The 22,854-nt window shown below is 32.4% G+C and overlaps 1 protein-coding gene and 1 long non-coding RNA gene across 2 annotated transcripts; one reads left to right on the top strand and one right to left on the bottom strand.

The window, feature by feature from the left end:
- Positions 1-401: 401 nt before the first annotated feature.
- On the bottom strand, positions 402-2,959 carry LOC122297208 (zinc-finger homeodomain protein 6-like). Its single transcript, XM_043107191.1, has one exon. It carries the CDS (start codon positions 1,599-1,601, stop codon positions 537-539), a length of 1,065 nt encoding a protein of 354 aa, XP_042963125.1. The 5' UTR covers positions 1,602-2,959; the 3' UTR covers positions 402-536.
- A 5,996-nt stretch (positions 2,960-8,955) lies between these two features.
- LOC122301964 lies at positions 8,956-12,270 on the top strand. Its single transcript, XR_006240235.1, has 3 exons — positions 8,956-9,146; positions 10,849-10,983; positions 11,731-12,270. It is a non-coding gene; the product is annotated as an uncharacterized LOC122301964 (long non-coding RNA).
- The last annotated feature ends 10,584 nt before the right edge of the window (positions 12,271-22,854 follow it).

The raw sequence follows: 22,854 nt of genomic DNA, 5'->3' as shown, positions 1-22,854 counted from the left end.
ATCACCCCTTCAGTAATGTTTGAGTCCCGAGAAAATAAAAAGACAACAGTATCTTAGGGTTTCATGGAAGCAAAGCTTTCATAAGCGAAGGGTTCAAAAAGGAAATTCAATTGTAAGAAACAATGATCTGGAGCTTCACAGTGATCAAAATCTATAAACATCAGGAGCATAAACTGACCTTCATGTTCATCAACAGCAACAAAAGGCTTTATTATTTTTTTCTTTTTAACCCTTTATTTTCTCCTGTGAACAGAACTTGAGCTGTTGAGCTAGCTGGTTTTGGAAAAGAGAAGAGGCCAGAGAGACTGAGATTTATTATGACTACCGAGAATCACCATTAATTAAAGAATGTTACAGATTATTAATTAAGATTTACAGATTATATAGATATGCAACAAAGAGGAAAAAAAAATTTAAATAATAAAGTGAGTGGGTAATCAATCTATTATCCTACATCCTGTATATATAATTGCGCAAATGAATATGTAGATATATATAGAGAGAGAGAGACAGAGACACAGAGAGAGATAGAGGCATTAATTTTCCTCAGATTTGCTTTTCTTCATTGCTTGTTTATTGTTGTGCATCCATACCTTGAAAACTTGCCTCTTTACACCTACTTCTGAACAGAACTGCTGGACTTGTTGCTCATCATGCTTCTGGATTTTCCATTCCAACTTCTCCGCAAATTCCGTCATCTTGTCTTTCTGTTCCTGAGTAAATTTCGTCCGAAACCTCTTCCTGGATTGCTGCGCTTGTCCTGAAGTTTGCACGCCAACGGCAACAATATTATTAGACCGAAACATATTGAGATCTTCGCTTGAAGACTCGGCCGGCACTCCACCACCGCCTCCAAAGGCCATCATCATCGGTAAAGTAGTTCCCACCATCGGATTTGTAGATGGAACATGTGGGAATTTGTGGTACTGATGATGATGATGATAAACATGAGGCAACGAGGGAGGAAGCGGAGGATGATGTTGAGACGGCCGTACTACTTCTGATCTTTTGCCATTGTTTATGTTGGGGTTCGTGTAGTAAATAGTATTAGAAACATATTGAGAATCGCCCTCGACTTCTTTCCGGTGAAAACTCCGGTGGCATTCACAAGCTGCACACTTTAAAGCCTCCGGCGTGCCTTCCTCTCCGGCGCTTGACATGAATTCTCCGCAGCCATCCACAACGTGCCCGCCCGTGCTGGCCGCATGATTCTTCCAACACTCTCTATATCGAACCTTCGGTGAATTAGGTGAAGCCCTAATGGCAGTAGAGGTACTGGTTCGTGCGGATTTTATTGTTCCAGAGGATGCAAGAGATGGAACTGGATCTAGATTTGGGTCTGGATCTCTTCTGGGTTTGTGTGTATCTTGTTCGTGTGGATGTGGATCGGGTTGTTGATCAAGATAAAGCCGAGGATGTTCTAGGGTTTGAGGCAGGTTGACGATTGTGTTACCATCAACTGGACGATCCCTTCTTGTTTCTCCCGCAGTTGAAGCTAAAATTGGAGAAGACAGCTTGGTTGACTCTATGTGGGATGGATTGTAGCTCACAGTGCTTGGCAGCCTTACTTCCTCATCTAGGCCACCTTCGATCAGTTCCATTAAATCTGGTTTTTGGTATAAACCCTCGATCTATGCCTGGATAATTCAGTACTCTCGATCCCTTTATGTTTTAAGAATAACGAATGAATCTCAAAACATCTTCGCTTCCTTAATGATTTATGTTAGTTATGAATCTTCCTGTGTTTTTGTCGACCCTAATTCATCCCCATCCAACAATAGTACTACTAATTAATCAAACGGATCATCACTGCCAAAACCAAGATTATTCCTTTTCTTTCTTGCTCTGATCACGACATTTTGGGTGCTAAACCCACTATCTTAACACTAATTTCAACCCTATAAGACGTAAGCAAGTGATTGAGCAGTAAATTGACCGATGGAATAGATGGGTTTTAAGAGAGAGAATCTAAGAGAAATTAATCAAGAAACGAAGTGAAAAATAGAGGAAGAAAATCTATTGAGATGAAACCCAGATGGGCCCCTTAGCAACAAGAGCTAAAATAGAACTTACCCTGAAAAAGTTACTGTAGATCAATAAGAGAAAACAAACTGGAGTTGCATCAGATAGCAGTAGTATATACCCAGGAAGCAAATATAAGATCAAAGCTGTCTCAGACATTTGATTAAGAAAGATCAGATCTTCGGTATTCTTAATCTTAAATTACCACAAAATGTAAAAGCGTGAGACATTTGTGTTTCAAGCAAAAAACAAAGAAAAAAAGAAAGCAAAGGAGGCGGAGAAGAAGATTTGTGTTTCCTACCACCCATCCAATATATTAAAGGAAGATGCAGGAAACTCTACACTCAAACCGAGTTATGACTACACCCAGACCGTTCTATTCTTGCAGAACAACCGACAAGGTCATGTTAGTCCCTCTCCCACACAGCCTGCACCCTCGTCCAGCTCCTAATAATTGCCATTTCCCTTCCCTTCGGACCCTTCCCTTCTCTTCTGTGGGGCTCTCTCTGAAACCCTTAAACAAACCCCAAATGAATGTTTGTTTTATGCGGAAGAGTACAGCTAGCAAGAGAGAGTGAGAGGTGTTTGCTACGGGACGTACGTATATAGTCCTGAAGATTGCTTTGTCTGGAATCTTCCTGCTACCTGATCGAAAGCCTAGATTAATTAACGGCTTCTTTCACTTTCAGAAAACAAAAACGCAATTAGAGAGCCACTCAAAGAAGGGCGTAAGCATGACGAATAATCAGGGAGGGAGAGGGGTTCGTGTATATTGTCTTTGACACGGTGAGATCGGGGAAGACTTTTTAGTTGCTGTCTTAAAATCTTTCGGCAACTGAGGGCCTCAGGCATCTAAAGTGATAGCGAATGCTGGTCCACTGTACAGCACTGGTCCAGTTTAGTGTATGTCAGATTCTCTCTCTCTCTCTCTCTCTCTCGTGTTTCTTTCTCCTCTCTCTTCAAGGGTTTATGACGAACTGCAATTTCTGCAACTCCACTATTTTCCTAGTGCTATTCTGAATGGTCGACGTACAAGCGCCCTGGCCCACTAGGTCCAATGTTAGCCCATCTAATTTTAGAGTCAACACATAAGGGTAGATGGATTGTAGGCCCAGCCCATTCGGCCCAATCCAGTACCCCAAAAGGCACGGAGCGTGCATCGGGATTTTATTTACAAGCGTGAATATTGAATAATAATCTGTCCGCTGCCGTTGGTATGATAGGAGCTGACTTGCATCTGACTTATTCTCGCTGCCGACACCATTTTCCTTTAAAATCACAAAATTAGCCCTAACAATGAATTAAAAAAACCAAAAGACCATATTAAATTAAGATAATATTTAATTGAATAAATATATAAATATTTGAAAATAAAAATACCTTCATGTTTTGTATCTTTTCACTTTTTGTAGAAACTTATTGATTTATTTGTTTTCCTGAAATATTAGTGTTTTCTTTTCTTGGATATTATTTGAATTCTTTTAGGTTTTTACTTTTGTTGAATTTCTTTAGATATTTCTTCTCTTTTTTTTTATTTTTTTTTAAATTTAATCTAGGCTATTTATGTCAATTTTCTTTTTATGAAATAAGTAGATTACAATTTTTTATAGTTTGAGGGAACGATTTTCAACATTTATAATTTATAGTTTACGAATTTTTTACGCATTTTACTAATATAATTAGTTAAAATAATTATTTTATATTAAAAAAATGATGCAGCCAATCATATTAATAAAATTTATTAAAAATATATAAAAATAATTACATATAGAATTTTTTTCCTTTTTTATACAATTCCCATTCTAAAAAAAAAATGGAGTTTTAAAATATCAGCAGGTATTTTGACAAGGCCTCAAAAATTAATATTTATATATAAATAATTAATAGGAAATAATAATTGTTGAAAGTATTAATCAAATATGTGATTGGACGTTGCTACGTCCACATAAGATTTCTACATAAATCTTCTACCGACCAATTCATTTCTTTTTTTTTTTTTTTTTTTTTTCTTTCAACATTTTTTTCAACTATTTAGATATTTTTTTTAAAAAAAAAAATCACATATTCATTTAAAAACACTTACTTAATCATTAAGCAAAAAATAAAAAATAAAAAAAAAATTTGGTAAAAAATTTCGGTAAAAAATTTCTGTGGATTTAGTGTTTTCCATATGTGATTTGTCGTATTAGGTGGGGGGGTCTGTCGCGAGACTGCAAAATCTTCAGAATCAGGAAAACTTTTAAGCTGTTGGGTCATTTTGGACATCATGACCTTTGAGCAGAGCAACCTTTGATTCCTTTGTTCTATATGCGCGGTCCACTAGAGATTTCAGATCGGGAATCCTTGAAACTTTTTCAGTGCATGTATGTTTCAAGATTAAAGATTATTCAGAAAATTAATTATAAAAAAAAAAAAAATGAGAGAGATTAGTATATATGTATTATCATATTGAATAGAACCCACTTGATCTATAATTTCTACAGAAATGATATTTTATATATATATATATACATATATATGGATCCAACAACATTTAATATTTTAGACTCTGCTTGTTTATTTATCGTCAATATTATCTAGGAAAATGTTAAAGAGATTGATGATTTTGTATCGAATGAGTATCATTCCTTCGAGGAAAAATTTAATTGTAAGTATAATTGTGCACTAATATGCATATCAATTTAATATAATTGGTCAAAAAGTAGATTTTATTGAAAATATTGTTAATTTAAATTTTAAATATGAAGAAATCAGTATTAATACGTAGATTAGTACGTGACTTTGTTTGTATGTAGCAAAACTCTTCCTTCGATACTCGGTATAACCATTCGGTCACTGTAGAAGGATCCTATTAAATAAGAAAAAAGCTACTTTGTCTACTAAGTGTTGTCGTATTAGTTGACAAATCGGTTATTTTTTTTAACTTAATAATTAAGAAAGTGATTTTAAGTGTATTAATGTATATTTTTATTTTTTTAAATATATTAAAATATATAAAAAATATGAATAGAAAAATTAAAAAAAAATTAAAAAGCAACTATCGGAGTGCCACTCATTAAATAATATAAATTTTATATTTCATATCTATCTTTCTTTCCGTAGGAGAAAAATCCGATTGAAAAAAAAAATTATAGAAAATATTAATCTTTCCTTTTGCCCCAGTCTTAAAGGAGTATTCATATAATTTTGGTCCAATACCTGTTAATTAATATTAATGAATGAAGTAAGCATGCACCTTACTAAGCATGAGTATTAATATTGAAACTTGAAAGAATTTAATAAAATAGAATAATTTTATTTAAAAGTATTTACATAACATATACTATTCATGTGACATAATTTGATATTACGGGTTTATTTTTATGCCAATAAGGAAACTATGTCTACAATTACATGCAATGTGTATTTTCTATACCCTCTCGATATATTTATATGTATATATATATAAATAAATAAATAAATAAATAAAGAGTTACCCTATAAATAGTAATTTCTTATATATCATGGTAATTAAAGACACACACAATTTCATTCCTAAGATTATTTATCTTCTTTTTTTCGAATATTTTTTAAAAGCAAGATTAATTGGTCAACTCCATGCATGCTCAAACAACCCTAAAATCTACTCCCACGGTATTTTTGAAGTTATCTTCAGAGTTTTTGTCATTTTTCTTATTTGCTTTCTTATTTTTGAGGTTCTCTCCTTTAGTAATTACTAAATTGAGAAATAACTAATGTATGGGTTTGACTAAGAGAAGAGAACTACCACTATATATGCCACCTTAGTTATACCGCTCACTATTTTGTAACACTACCTTGGTGTTACATGATTTATTAAAAAATATATATATTTTTTCAAAACAAAATGGTATATTCCCAAAACATAAAATTAAAAAAAAAAACTGAAACCCTAAATTTCCTTTATCACTGATGCTACATCAATGGAGGCAAAGTAAACAATACAGCTAGCATTCCTTTTGATAGGTACAATACAGCTAGCATTCCTCTTAACATAATTTGTATGTATAATGATTACAGGGGTTTTGGAGACATGCACGTCGATTTGATTTTCACTTGCTTTTTCATGATTTTTCGGTCCTAATCCTTTGTAGACATTAATGACTATACATAAGATCTTTAAATAAAAAAAAGAGAGACTATACATAAGATCATTTGCATGCAGAGGAGTTAATGGTTTCATCATGATCAGCTGGCGTCCCATGCATGGATACTATGTATTTCAACTGAAATATAGCAGTTTCTTTAGTTACACAGCTTTGATAAGATGATATAAGATATTTTTTTAAAAGTTAAATAAAATATTATTATAATATAATTTTTTAATATTAATTTATTTTGATATTTGAAAAAATTAAATTATTTATTATATTTTGTGTAAAATTTTTTTAAAAAATTAATAATTTTATATTAAATGAGATAAGATGAATTAATTTTATGTAATTAAACCAGCCAGTCTGCTGTTTTGATGTGGGAGCCTATGCTTTCATTTGGACTAAGAATTAAAGATAGTAAAAATCTCTAATTCATGTTATATTATAACGAGTTTCTTAGTTAGTTAGCTTTGCTATCGACAATCTAGCAAAGCATAGATCAGGGACTTATTCAATTTTCAAACTTTATACTCTTATTGAGGAAAATTAACAGGAGTAATCATATAAAACTCGTCTTATAAGTCATTATACGAGAATGTATTGTTTACATCTAATTGATAAAACATGCATCATTTTTGCTTAATTGCAACAATAGCTAAAGGAACCTGAACAATTGTTAGTGTATGGTAACAAGCGAGAAAGTTTACACAACTAATCACGCTCTTCATTCTTGCATATAAGTTTATAACCCTTAGCTACTAATCTAATCTTGTAACTTTCTAAGGATCCTTATATGTGACAAACTCTCAGAAAATGTATATGTAAGAGGATTACAACTAATCAACTAACTCTAATATATATGTTATTATATCAATGGTGTTAATAGCTGTAAATCATGTAGACAATGACCCTTTTTTTTTTAAAACAAAAACAGAAAAGGATTAGCATATCATGTACAAGGCATGGAAACATAAAAGTCGAAGTAGTGATCTCACTTGAGTGGACCGCATATTGAAATCTTCATTTAGAAGCTTTTTCTCCAACTTTTTGGTAATAAACTTTTATTTTTAAACTTCTTTTCCTTTGATTGAGTAAACAAAGCATATATAATTAAAATTTGATAATTATTACACTAAAAATCGATGGTTTTAATTTTTTTAAAAATTATTCTAAGATGATTAAAAAGAATAATATGAGGATAAAAATGGATGGGCCTGGCTTAGCACTTCTTTAGAGGTGGTAGCATCAATAGTGCATAGTGCGGAATCCAGCAAATGCAATGTACAAATTAATAGTCAGGCAGACGCGTGCAGTCTATGATGGGAAGGATGACTGAGAAGGAGAGCCCCGTAATCAAATTCTATAGATTTGCTTGTCTTCTCTCTTGATTCTTTTTCTGCGGGTGGGAACAAAGAAAAGCTCGACCCTTTTATATATGCTCAAATGGTTCTGTAGTACCAGTACTGTGGCATGTTTTGGCTTTAGTGGCATGGCTTATAGCATCGAGGTCGTACCTGTGGAGGGACCCAGATGACCATGATGACACTCCCCAATCACCTTACATTTCTTTGAAAGAAAATTTCTGAATTTAATTCTCTCATCTAATTCCCAATCCGGATCGACAATATTATGTTATCAAATTTCATGGAATATTGGCTTTTTCAACATCTTTTTCAGCTTTTTGTATGTGTCACTTTTCCAAACATCATTTCATCCATGCATGTTTGAAATATACTTTTGCATGTCAAGTTTTGTATTACAAGATGTTGATCTTTGTTATTATATATGATGAATGATTTTTTAATAATACTATACATTATATTATTATTTTAATTTTTTATTATATTATTTAATAATTAAAATAATAAATATACCATGTTTTATATAATAAAATAAAAATAAAATGATGATATAATATATAAAATTTTTCTTTTATTTTCTTAATCATTGAAATTTATGGCCTTTTTTTAGTGATATTTTTGGCAACCAAGCTTGCATAGAACTCGACAAGTGGCTGCCAGCGCATTTTGATAGGCCCGAAATTTGTGTGTTGCCTACCCCAAGGCCTCTGAAAAAGCCGAAGGAGGATAATCTCATGATAGTACTCATCAAGGAAACAGTATGATTTGTGAATGAGATTAGAGTCGTACCACACCTAAAGAGGGAGCAGTCCGGCAAATTCTTTTCAGGTTCAATGCTTTTTTTAATACATTTTTTTGATATTTTTAAATATTAAAGAAAAATTTATAAAATTATTAAAAATTATTTACTTAATTACTAAATAAAAGAAAAAAGTGTCATTAATCACACTCAAATTCCAAGCATTTCTGTTGGTATTATATAAATTGAATTAAACAAGTCAATCGGTGCGAGGGAAACTAGGAGGAAAGTATTTTTATTAGGGTGAATATATTTGGAGAAATGATTTATATAAATTTAAAAAATTCTTAAAATTATGAAAAAATATTTGCTTAATCGCTAAGTAAAAAAAAAGTGTTGGTACACAATCTTAGAATCCCAAGTATTTCTGTTGAGATTATATAAGCAGAGTTAAACAGGTCAATCAGTACGAGGGAAACGAGAAGAAAAGTACTTTGATTAAGGCAAATATATTTTAAAAAATAATCTGTACAAATTTTAAATAGATAAGTTTTATATAAATTTTTATAAAAAAATATAATTCACTTAAAAAAATATAAAAAAATTATTCTTTATTAGTGAGATTTATTTTCTTATAAAAAACTTGTATGAAATTTACCTGTTTAAAACTTGTAACTAACTTTACTCCTATATTTTATCTGATGTTTGCCGTTGTATGGATTGATCTCTCATCTTTTTTCAATTTCATTCTCTCTCTCTCTCTCTCTAAGTTTACAAGTCTGTCTTCCATCACTTTGCCCAACATGCTTCCCTCTTTTATGGTGGCGAGTTAACGGTGAAAAGACCCATGAGGAGAGTATGACCTAATGCTCATATCTTCCCAACACACGCACACGCACGCAAGGTTTTTAGGTAACAGTGGTCGTCTCTCCTTCTGTCCTGCGCTATATATAACCTTAAAAGTCTGGTCTTCAATTGGTTGCACATAAGTCGCTCTAAAGAGCTAGCTTAATTTGTTCCACCTTGGGAGCAAGTTGATGGCATGCAGTGGGATGTCCAATCTCTGTACATATATATGCTACTGCTATATATATGTGTGTGTTGTCGGCTCGAGGAAGAAGAGTATTCGTCCATGCATGCATCATTTATTCCTTAATTAGGTTGCCGGCATGGGTCGATCATCGAGTCCTCTCGGCATTTGATTGATGGCCCAGATGACCGCTAGGGGAAGAAAGACATTGCCGTTTCTTGAGGCCGGATTAGGAGCTAATCTGCATGTATTTTTTTTTTTTGGCATATATATATATATATATATATGTATGTATATATGTATGGCATTGTGTTTTGTTTGTTTGTAATCATGATCCACCATGTCAAAGGTGGAAATAGAAATTTATATTTTTTTATAAGAGGAATGATACTTACAGTTATGAGTATGCAAGCATATAGATTCACTTTTAAAAAAATGAATAAATACAAAATTTACACAAAAAGAAATTAATTTTTTTTATAATAAATCTCAATCATTTTCAAAATAAATATATGACGCTTGCATATTCTATGATTGTATGTAGCATTACTCAAATTAATTACAATTTATATTTTGTTAACTGACATAATTTAATAGTTCCTCAAATATGTTAAGTCGTTTAAAATATTATCATATTAATATATATGACTAAGATGATAAAATCAGAAATAATATTGGTAAAAATTAGATCGAAGATAATGGCAAGAGAATAAGGCAGCAACACATGATGATTAACAATATTGTCTAAAGTCTCAAATCTATTAATTCTTTAGTGTAATGATTTATAAGTACCTTAAAGACATATGTACATGAGTTTCTTACCAAGTAATAATTTATTGCTGTCTATTACTTGTCATGTCTACTGTCGTTTGTGCTGTCCTAATCTACGTGGGAATAAATCATAGCACGTTTTCTTTGTGGTTAATAAATAAATAAAATTAAAAAAAGACAAAAATAGAAGAAAATAAAAAAATAAAAGCTACTTTGTCATCTAGCTCCAGTTGATCGCTTAGTAAAATTTTTTTTAACTTAATAATTAAATAAATAATTTTAAGTGTATTGGTTTTTTTAAAAAAATATTTAAATATATTAAAAAATATGAAAAGAAAAATTAAAAAAAAAAATATGATAGATGCTACTCGGGCGGCAGAGTAGCACCGCTCTAAATAAAGATATTCATCTATGTTAATTTTATTGAAAAAAAGTAAAGTCTATCATTAAAAGAATTATCTTTTCACATGAGTCTCAGATTTATCAAATCTTTTTTTAAAGAGTACATAAAACTTACAAATCTTAAGACTATAAGTATTCTTTCTGTTTTTAGTTTGTCTGGTTTAATAAAAGGATACAAATGAAATCAACCCTTGTATTGAAGGACTAATCATTAAAAGAAACCTCACCAGTTGTGATCAATTATTTACTATGAAAAAGTCTTTTTTTATTAAAATAAATATTTTTATTACAAATAGTTATTTTCATCATATATAACACGTTATATATAGTATTTTTTTTTTTTGTTTTTTGGTAGTAAATGAAATTTGAATCCTCTTTAATTTGCGTGCGTGTGTGGTATTTGAAATGCAGGTTTCTCTCCCCAATGATCAGCTAAACATGAAGAATAGAAACTAATACGTACGTGTATTGGAACTGGAAGCATGCTATACGGCGATGGATAATACTTGAATTTTGGTTGAATATAACTCGATCGTTGTTCAAGCTGTACGTATAATTCACATTATCACTAATATTGGGGTAATTACTGTTTGGTGAAAGTACCCTTTTTAACTTTGGGTCTCTTTCTATCTCCATCTCTGTATCCAAGTTAAGCACGAGAGGAAAAGTCTTCAAACGTAGCCCTATATCGGGCAACCTGGGCCGACTTAGCCCATATAGCAGTCTTGACTAAAGTATATTTGGAATGTGGATGCATGGCTAGGACCAAAACGTATACCAACTACTACCACCCGGCCATTTAGCCTATCTAGGAAAGCCAGAGCCCAAAAGAGTGGTTTCGCCCGAATACTTTTTTTTTTTTTTTTTCTTACAAATATGTTAGAGATAAATTGAATTGAGTTATAAATAGTAATATTTTGTAAGTTTTATTGAGATCAGTTTAATTTTTTTACAATGAGATGGGTTTAACTTTTTATAAAAAGTTAAAAAAGTAATTGGCGGGTCTTATTAATTATTAGTTTGAAATGAGTTGAGTTTAGTTTAGTTCAACAACTAAACACGACCTGACTGTAGCTTCAGAAATGACACATGAATACAGTCTTATACCAAAAAAAAAGAAAAAGAAAAAGAAAAAGAAAAAACAGAGTAGCAAAATACAGTAGGTCATGTACATTTTACAGGAGATTTATAAAAGGTCTTGAATTTGTATACATCTTCAGCTGCTGTACATGTTGAGTATTTCGCTGAGTTAGATCCTTATCTGTTGGTTTCTGTTTGACATGTTACCCTTAGCGGGAGATGATGATTACTTGTCCGAAGCTGCCGTTCGATCGTGAGTCTTCAAGTGTTGTTATACGGTATACCACGAGTTGTAGGTATAACAACAACATGGAGATAGATGGTTTAATTTGTTGGTATATGGCAGTACTGAGTAGTGGAAGTGGAAAATCTGGTCTGCTTGGTTAAACGAAACATACGCACATGATCTTACGAATTTGCTAGCTCCATGTTGGGATTATTACATGCATGCAACGGGTTCCAAAAATGTGTCTTTAATGTGCATTTGTTTTATATGTAATAACATTTGACTGTTGGCCTGTTGTCTTTGTACGTACTCCATTGTCTTTTTGGCTGTAGTACCAGAACCAGATTGAGATGATCATTAGCGCCTGCACATTTCTAGATCCCCATTTGCATTGACTTGTTTACCATATATGGCTTCCAACATTAATGCTGCATGGCCTAGTTTCATTGGGCTTGATATTTTTAGCACCAATCGAGGAACAAATTATATGTACGTTCAGAGTCTCGGCGGAGGCTGCATACACAATCCAAGGAAAGTCGGGTCTTATCTACTCCAGCTGTGATGAGTCATATATATAATTTCGATGAATGAAGACTAAATTTCTTCAAGATTGGGTTTGATTCGTTTGCAAATCCTTTTGACTTTGTTTTATGTTCAGTCATGGGGTATATCAGATCGGTGGCATAATATATATATATATATATTTATATTTATATATATCGTGGCTAGCTTGAGTTGTTTTGTCGTGATTATTTTAGAAAATGTACGATTTTGTTTATTGTTTTTGGTTGCATGCGTAATAGTTCCCCATTTTGATATGTAATAAGATTAGGTGGTGTGTGAAATTCTATAATATTATTTGGAAAAGAAAAGTTTGTGCTCTTTATAATATTTAAATAAAGAATTTTGATCAATTATATCATTGACTAGTCATTTTAGAGTATAGGTCATGTAGTTTGGGTCTTTACTGAAACGTTACAAATAATATCAAAAATTATTCCAACTAGCTAGAAATGTGAAATTTTAGCCATGCCACCACCTATGACAAATTGACCCGACGAAGACATAAGGAATTCAAGGGATGGAGACTTCATTAGGGGCATTACAGGATAGATCGATATGACATGGAAGAGGATAAATCTTGTTATAGTTCGATCTTGTTTGTACGTCGTATTTCATGGCTCTCAATACTCAGTTGGGTTTAACTTTTTGAAGTTAACTAATTACTGTGCTAGTTTTATACCCTGAAGTGTTTGAATATCTTTATGCAGTTTGTAGTAAAGGATAAGCCAGAATTTCAATTTTTCATGTGTAAATTGGTTGAGAAAAGCCTCAAAAGGGTTGGGTATTCTTTTTCATTTTACACCCTCTAATTTCAACACATAGGAGACTCACTTGACTTACGGTGTGTGCAACTTTTCCTCCTTCCTTCTTCCGGAGCTCTCCCCTCTACTCTCCCTTTTCCCTTTCTTTCTTCTCTCTTCTCCCGAAGCTCTCTCTCGACAGATCGAAATTCTCTCTCCTCTCCCTTCCTCTTGACAGATCGAGCCTATCTCTTCTCCATGACCTCTCTCTCCTCTCCTTTCTTCTCCTCTGTCAAACCCATCTCTATTAATAGATTTCAAACTCATTTAGGCATATCTCGAAATTAAATCTGGGTTGTCATTTTGGCTCACATGCCCATGCACTCTTTTTCTATTCACAAGTGGAAGATAGCGTGATAAAACCAAAGAGATCAAGCCCATGTTTTGATGTTTTATGGCTATTACATATCATGCCTTGTTTGCCTAGGCTACAAATCGACAATCTTATTTTCTGAAACGAACTCATTTGACAAAAGATGAATCAAGACCTTTAGGAGAGTGTGAGAGAGAGTGAAAAAGAAGTCGCATTCTGACTCTAACAGGTTGGGTGCTACAATAGTCATCTTAATTTGGTCGCCTCCTCGAATCCTATTTCCAAGAAAAAAAAGGAGGAGGAGGAGTGAAAGGGTTGACTAATCATTCTATTGAGGGCTGAAGATGTTGCTCCGAAAAGTAAAATCGGTGGGTTTGACTCTGGTTAGTCTGCTGAGGGCACATGTTCTCGTGTCCCCACTGTCCTCTAAAATGCTTTAGACCGGAGTCGGGACAAATCGAGCAAATAAATGTTACATATAATTATTTTTACATAATTTTTATACACTTTATTAATATAATTGACTGAATTAATTTTTTTAATACACAATTAATCATATCATTAAAGTATACAAAGGAATCTACAAAAATAACTGCATATAAAATTTTTGAATACAAAATATTAAAATGCCCTTATACTTTATAACCAACCTCATCATGTGTTATGTTATAATTCGTCCAACTGTTGGTACTAATTCTGCAATAATTTTATATTTATTTCTCTGTATAAACCCATTCTTCTTATAATAATACAATTAAAAATAATAGAATATTATAAATGTAATATTGTTGGGCATCATGCATACATTGTAAGAATTATTAATAATTGATAAATGATATTTATAGTTATATAGTATTTAATTGTTGCGTGTTTTTTTTAAAAATTGATAAATATAGGATTTACATAAAAAATTAATTTTTTAATAATAAGACACAATTTTTTTCAAAATGAGTGTGTAGGATTTACACAACTCATTATTATATCTAGTTAGCATTACTCTTAATAATTATCGCGTTTCTTTCATCTCTTCTCAATCCCTCCACTGTTTGTTATTGTTATATGATTCATAGCACTTACCATTTATGTACCAATATTAATGGGGTCATGCTACGTCCACCGCTCCTAACAGCCGTTGGGAGCTACCATTAAACATAAGTGAGTTTTTATTTTATGATTTTTTTTACATGTATTTTTTTAACATTTTTAAATATTTTAAAAAAAATTATAACATCATTAAAAAATATTTCTTTAATCACGAATAAAAAAAAAGAAAAAGAAAAAGTAAGCGTGGCGGTGACTTTATCATTTTCCATTTTAATATTCATTCCAAGCTGGCACTCAAATAACTCAGTTCTCCCAATTCCATGCAATGGTTATCATGAGTTTGATCGTTGATTAATCCCGGGATATTTGGCAAAGACTTTCGTTGTAAAAGATCATAAAATGCGCATAGGGGTAGATACTCACCGAGATAATTGGCAGATGAATATTGTTGTTGTGTAGAGGTTGCTGATCATAATAACGTGCAAATTGGCTACCAGCTAAACTGTTGTGTGCGATAGATGAACGTACAAGTGAGATAGTTTGAATATTAAGATAATTTGTGAATAGTAATAAGATAATTTGAGTTGCATATTTTTTAACTTTTAGAAAATGAGAGAAAAAAATTAAATAAAAAATATTATAAAATTAAAATATTATAAGAATATAATTTTATAATATTATTTTTATTTGAAGATTCAAAAAGGTTGAAATTGTTTTTTATTTTTTATTTAAAAGTTTGAAAAAAATTATAATGATTAGTTTGAAAAAGTTGTAATGATTAGTTTAGAAAAATTGTAATGATTATTTTGAAAATTTTGTGTTTGAATTATATTTGAAAATAAGATAGGATGAGATGAAATGAGATCAGATAAAAATTTTATATCTCATCTTTTGATTCAAACTTGCTCTAAGGGCTTGTTTGGGTACTAGTTAAGTGTGAGAATACTCTATTACTATTTATTATTTTATTATTACTTTTCATGACTTTGTACTACTATTAAATATTTTATCATTACTTTTTTATTATTATTTACAAAATATCTAAGATCACCTTACTATTCAAACACAACCTAATTATAAAATGTGTTGATACGGTGATCAAGCTTTAAACTGTTTTCTAGTGTAGAAGTTGGGGCCCCATGTTGATTCAATGATTTCCAAGCAAAATATCCAGCAATTAATTAATGAATCGGGTGCATTAATATTATAGCTTTGCTACACAAGCTCACACACAACACAACACACTCATTTTTATTTTTTTATTTTTTAAAATAAAATTTTTTTGGATTTATTTTTTTAAAATTAAATAAATTCTTCTACTCATTATTTATATACTAAATATTTAATAAAAAAATAATTAAAAAAAATAGTATATGATGTGTATAAGCTTATGTTTAGAATTTTTCTTAATATTATTGAATGGATAACGAAGTACTTCAGATTTGGAAGTGCCGCAATGATCTGCAATTTGCACTACTTCATCTTCATCAGTAGAAATTACGTATAGGGCCCTCCTTTATATTATTCCTCTCCGTACAGTTACTCTTTACCTTACAAGTCTTGCACAAACCAACGTCATCCAACTGTCAAAAAATATAACTAAAAAAAAAAAAAAAAAACCGGTTTCCAGTATCCATCAGCAGCATCTCGATTTGGCTAGAATCTATTTGGGAAGTACTTACGATCCCTTTAGGTGTAAATTAAAGAACCACTTGTCCTCTCTACCCTACGTAAGGTGTGCTCCCCAGCATACATACATATAGAGTATATATTCAATCATATGTTAAAAGAAGAAGATCAAGAAGAAGAAGTAGAAAAGGAAAGAACAAGAAAAAGAAAAAATAACAGATAAGAAGTAATCCTTACGGCCACGGATCATGAGGTCCTCAGGACGGTATCGGTAAAGATCAATCTTGCACATGCAGTGAGAATGTGCGTTCTGGCTAAAGGTCCTTGTCACCAAATAGTACAGAATCAGCTCGTCGTCACTTGGGCAAAAAGGCCAACCTGCCAGAAAAGATTTAGCTCAAGAGCAGTGGAAGAAATTATTTGCGAACCATAGGCGTTGGGAGTTACAACTTGAGGTTGGAAGCAAAGTGTTCCTAAAAGTTAAACCGATGAAGGGAATCATGAGGTTTGGAAAGAAAAAACAAGTTGAGCCCAAGATATTTAGACCCTTTCTACTTGTCGGAAAGGGTTGGAGCGGTAGAATACATGTTGGCTCTTATGCAACAATTGTCGGCCACGATGTTTTCTGTATCTCTATGCTTTGGAAGTATGTTCCGGACCTTACGCACGTATTAGAGTACGAGCCCTTCCAAGTACACGAAGACCTCACCTACGAGGAATTTCCAGTAGGGATTCTAGCACAAAAGGCTTATAAGGGCACTTTGCAATAAGACCATTCCAATGGTCAAGATGTTATGGAGCAAATCACACGTACGAAGAACGAGGACACCTGTGATCGAGAGGAAGACATGAGCACCGAGTACTCATACTTGTTTGATTGAGATACGTTTCTTCTCCAGAACGAGATTTATTTAAAGAAGGGAGATTTGTTACTCACGGGGTCCTAAATTAGGGATTTAGAATTACAATTAGTATTGTTATTATTGGAAATATAAGACACGTAGCATGGAGAGCGGAAAGTTCCAATTCAATAAAATCATAATCTTAAAATATTAATAATGTAATGCTTTTAGAAAAAAAAAAATATAATTTATAATATTAAATAGTAAGATAGACTTAAATCGATTTTGAAACATTTAAAATTAAAATCTTATTATTTGCTACCGCATGTGCTCTTGGGTACGACTGAAAAGAATAAATACGTGAAACAAAACAAAAACAAAAACAAAAAACGAACCTTGAACGAAAATTGTACAGCGCATGAGACAAATCGTTAACAGTAAAGCATCGTATAGATCACGTTTTTTTAATTTAATAAAGCGATTATTTTTTAAAAAGTGTTATAATTTTTATAAAGAAATAAAATACTAAGATGTTTATAAGATATTATTGTTTTATTTTAATGTTTCATAATAAATTTAAATTGATAAATAAATAATATTTTATTAAAATAATTGTATTCGTAAATATAGTTAGTAAATAGATTTAAACTTAATTATTTTATATTTCTCTTTATTTATATAAAGAATTAATAGAAATTTTAAATCACATGTATAAAAATAATAGAATATAGAATATATATTTATATAGATATATATTTAATAGAATATTTATATCTAATATACCTTCTAAATAAATGATTATCAATGCATGAGTTCCAGGATCGATGCATGAACTTTGATAATTATGAATTTATTCATAAGTGATTGGGGAGAGAGATTAAAAAAATAAGAACTTTTAATAAGAGAGAGAGTCACTTTAATTAATTCATACAACTAACATAAAAACAACAGAACCGTTAAACCAACAAAATTCATAGCCACTTTATATATATAATATAAAGATATATATATTTCCCCTACAATATTACTCCCTCGTGCCAATAAAATCCTTGCAGCCAAACCCCCAACCTGAAACCAACTTCAATCATACATCCAGAAACAGCTAGGTGACATCCAGAAGACGCCGATCAGTAAGTCCTTATCTCTCTCCTCCGTTGATCACTCACCCTATCCCTCCACTACGGCACTCCGTTGTTTCTTTTACCACGACCAATAAAGAAGGTTGTATAGCATCGTCGTCATAGCCTCGGTTCAACCACCCACCCTTGCACTCTGCTCTTCTCTCGGAAAGCCCACGCTGACCTCACCCTGTCTTTTCTCCACAATTTTCTCAGCCTAATAAAGTCTAAAACTATTTTCCTGCTCCATCTCGAGGCTTTTGCCACCGTGACTCTTGGCCAACCATCAGCCCCATCTCTTGGTTTCCTTTCTCTCTGTGAGTCCCAAACCCTGATCTGTCGGTTAGTTTTTCTTTCATATATGAAGTTCCATATTGTATAAAATGCTTTGAGGGTTTAATTACCTTGCTGCCCTTAGTATGTAAACCATGACAGAAAATGTTTAGGACTTGGGCTAGGCTTAATGTTTACATTGGACATGTGTTTTGAGTGGGTTTATGCTTGGTGGATATTAATTAGTTACATTGGTTATATTTTTACATAAAATATTAGCCCATAAACTTTATTTTTTCAGGAAGTAATTAAGAGTTTAAATTATATTACCAAGGGTATTAAACTATGATTAGATTATAATAATAGTTTAAGAGGATTTGAATTTTAAGTAATCAAGTTTACTTATCGAAACGAGTTTATGTTATTTTGCTAGTCAGATTTTGATAAAAAAAAATTACTCTATTATAGTTATAGATAAAAAAATAAAAAAATATGCTATGAATAATTAAATAATATTAGTATTTATTAATTTTAGTACATAATAGTATTTATTAATATTCTAGAAACATTAGTGATGATTAGTACTTTGTATATGTAACGAATTGCGAAGTGGGATTTTGAAAGCAACGTTACAAGGTACGTAGCTAGCATGATCATAACATTCATGTGTGCTATAACAATTCTATTTTGCATTAAAAAAATGTGTTGTTTACCTATGCCATGTACAACCAATTCAAGGTTAGCCCCTCTTTATGAACCCTAGATGAATTATAACAATGTGTTTGTTAGGTTATATAATTTTATGTTATATTATGTAATGCTTATGTCATGCTATGTTATGTAATGCTAGCTTATGTTATGTTATGTAATGAAATCCTCATATTAATATACCATGCATATGAGTATGACACACCATGAAAATTTATGAATTCAACATGTTCACGTGCATTATGAAAAGATAAGATAAGAAAGAAGTCATGTGAATGATAAGTAAGTTTTAAAGATTGGCCTTATGTTATGGGTATATGTGCAACCACAAACCTAAGTGTAGTCCACCACATGTGATGTGCTATGATATATGCTGTGATATGGACCTAGGTGTGCTTCACCATATGCTATGCTATGATATATGTATGCGGAGATACGGACCTAAGCATGCTCCACCATAGGTTATGCTATGATATGTGGTGCAACGTACCTAAGCGTGATACACCATATGTTATTCTACAATTTATATAGTCAACGACAATTGGATCGATGCACATATGTTATGATGGCCGCTAAGTAAGTGAAAGACGAGATGAATAAGTCATGCATGAATCATATGACATGCATGAAGTCAATCACTCATTCATCCATGTTACATGTATTTCCATGATGATTTCTTGAATCCCTGATCCTAGGTTACTGATGAATGATCTATATGTTATATGTATGTATGACTATGCATGAAAGTTTTCAAAGTAGTCAAGTCTAATGTCAAGTTAAGTACTTTACAGTATGATGTGCTATTTTTGAGTTTTCAACTCATTTATTTGTTGTTTTTATGTTTTAATGTCCCAAATGATGAAGACATGGACATCGAGCAGAAGTGCCAGATTATTCTTCTAAAGACTTAGAACTTGAATAAGTGTTATTGCCACATAGGTTTAGTTATGCTTAGACATTTGAATAAGTATTAATGTCACACAAGACTAGTTTATGTTACTTTATTATGTTTTAGCTTTTATATTATATAACCTCTTATGCTAGGTAAGTCTTTCTTTTTTTTTCTTTTTCTTTTTTTTTTAATAGAAACAAACATATTCATTCGAGATAAATAATTACAGACATTTATCAAACCATAAAGTTTGAGAAAGAAAGTCTGGAATACAATCCCACCACATTTCAATATTCTCCACTTTCCAAGCATTTCTAGCAAGCTGGTGTGTTGCCATATTTCCCTCTATATACACATGAGTAAAAGAACAACTTGTAAAACAACTACACAATCTTTGCACTTTGGTAAACAGATTACCAAGCATGGAGTTCAGCATATTATTTTGTTGCAAGGCTTGGACTAACAGCAAACAATCACTCTCAATTTCAATATGCGAAATTCCCATAGTGGAGCACAATTGCATCCGTCTGAAAACAACAATCAACTCAACTGCTTTTGGTTTAGCCACCTTTAATTCAAGCTTAGAAGCAACCATTACGATTTTACCAGCTGAATCACGTAGAATAACACCTATCCCTACCTTATGAAGACCTGAAAACATAACTCCATCAAGTGTTGAGCTTAAGTACCTCAAGAGGAGGAGGCTTCCAACTGAAGTGATGTCGAGTCTGAGCTTGGGATTTAACAGAAACATATTTATAACTATGCAAAAGTCCCAAGGAATGAGTGATTACATGTCAGGGACTTAAAAAAAATATTATCAAACTCTAACTTATTTCGCCTATACCAGAAACTTCATGCAAGACAGAAAAATAAAGCCAAGTTATTAAGATCCTTTCCATCAACAACAATCATCGCCAACTTAGAAAAACTAGTAGGTGTAAAATTAGTCAAAGAAGGCAAATACTGAACCCATGAATCTCGAAGCTGGCCACAACCAAATAATGCATACTATAGATCCTCAATAGGGTGAACACAAAAACTTGATGTAGCTACTGTGATCACCTGTTTTGGTACCAATTTATCCTTTGAGGGTAGACTATCTTTACATGCCTTCCATGCAAACACTTTTATTTTATTAGGAACCAGCAACCTCCAGAAGGCTTTCCATAGTCTCTGCTGTCTCCCCATTGAAGAGGATTCTGCTGTATCAAAGCTAGATTTGGACATAATAAGCTTGTAGCAACTTTTCACTGAAAATTGCCCACTACTTTCTTGACTCCAAATCAATTTGTCAACTGTACCTTCTGGAAAAACCATAACTTTCATAATATCAGCTACTAACATTGGATTGAAGAGGGTTCTAAGCTTGTGAAGATCCCACCCCCTATTATCCTCAAGAATAACAGAGGCCACTACATAATCCTTGTGCTGCACCTCTGACTCAAGTTCAAAACCCAGCGGCCTATGGCCTGGAACCCATTGATCATGCTATAGTTTTGCATTCTTCCTATCACCAATCCTCCATTACAGCCCTCCCTCAACCATCTCTTAGCCTCCCAAATACCCCTCCACGTATATGAAGGACAATGCCCCAAGCTAGAATCCATAAAATTGGACTTAGAAAAATATCTAGTTTTGAGAAGTTTGTAAAGAACAGAATCCTCATTTTGTATTAACCTCCACCCTTACTTTGCAAGAAGAGCAATATTGAAATTTCTAAGATTCTTAAAACCCATTCCTCCTCTAGCTTTTCCTTCACACGTGCTTCGCCAACTAAACCAATGAATCCTTTGTTCCTCCCTTTTTTGACCCTACCAAAATTTAGCCATTAGACCCTCTTAACTCTAAGCAAAAACTAGTAGGCAAGAGAAAACAACTCATTGAATAAGTCGGAATCGATAGTGCAACAGCCTTTAACAAAATCTCCTTACCCCCTTGAGACAATAACTTTTACTTCCAACTTTGTAACTGTTGCCAAACTCTTTGCTTGATAGATTGAAATGCCCTACAAGAAGGGGTGTTGCACTAAGCTAACATGATAATTAAATAAACACGCGCCGCTATATGTATAAATACATGCTTACAGCCTTATACATACCCTCTTTTACTAAAAATGAAGCCATGTATAGATCATGTACTTAATATAATTGTTTAATTGGGAAATTAGATCCTTCAGGACGATTCTTAAAGACAACACGAATATAAATTGATCTAATTATTAATTTTATTTTGATTTTCATACCAGATAATATAATATAGTATCATATAATTTAAAAATTCCGGACATGAAGAACTACATATTTGGATGGTTGATCTCTCCTTGATGCATACGAAAATTAGTTAGAACATAGACTATTAGAGCAGCAGGTAGAATTATAATTTCCACACACAAAACATATGTGCATGTAAATTATATATAGTCAATGCATGCCTGAATTACGAGAATACTAAAAGGTCGATCGCCAACATGTACGTAAGTACAATGATTCAATTGGTGGGTTAGCTTTGACACTACAGTACTAACCTAAAAGGACAAGTTGGTTTCATTGATATGGACCACACACATGCAGTGTCCGCTTCGGAAAAAACGCAGGGTGTTCGAACATGGGCACTGGACCATCATTTTTGCAACCCAGAATTAAATGTAAACCCCACAATCGCCATCTCGGTCAGTTGTGAAATCGAGGGAAAATGTAAAAAGATTTGATGCAGAGACAGACATGCTGTAGTACCATATATGATCTACAGCTTCAGATTCAGATCATTTCAGGCCGAAATAAACTGATCATCTTTCAGTTCCACAATGTTTCATGATTGGAGTAATACCCAAAGGTTGTGTGTTATTATCAAACAACGAAATGATCGGACAGTCCACATGCATATGATCATCGTAATCTCAGGTTGGTCTAAGAACAAGAAAAGCAC

This window comes from Carya illinoinensis, chromosome 2, assembly GCF_018687715.1.
Source record: "Carya illinoinensis cultivar Pawnee chromosome 2, C.illinoinensisPawnee_v1, whole genome shotgun sequence".
NCBI lineage: Eukaryota > Viridiplantae > Streptophyta > Magnoliopsida > Fagales > Juglandaceae > Carya > Carya illinoinensis.
This window is presented reverse-complemented; position numbering and strand designations above follow the sequence as displayed.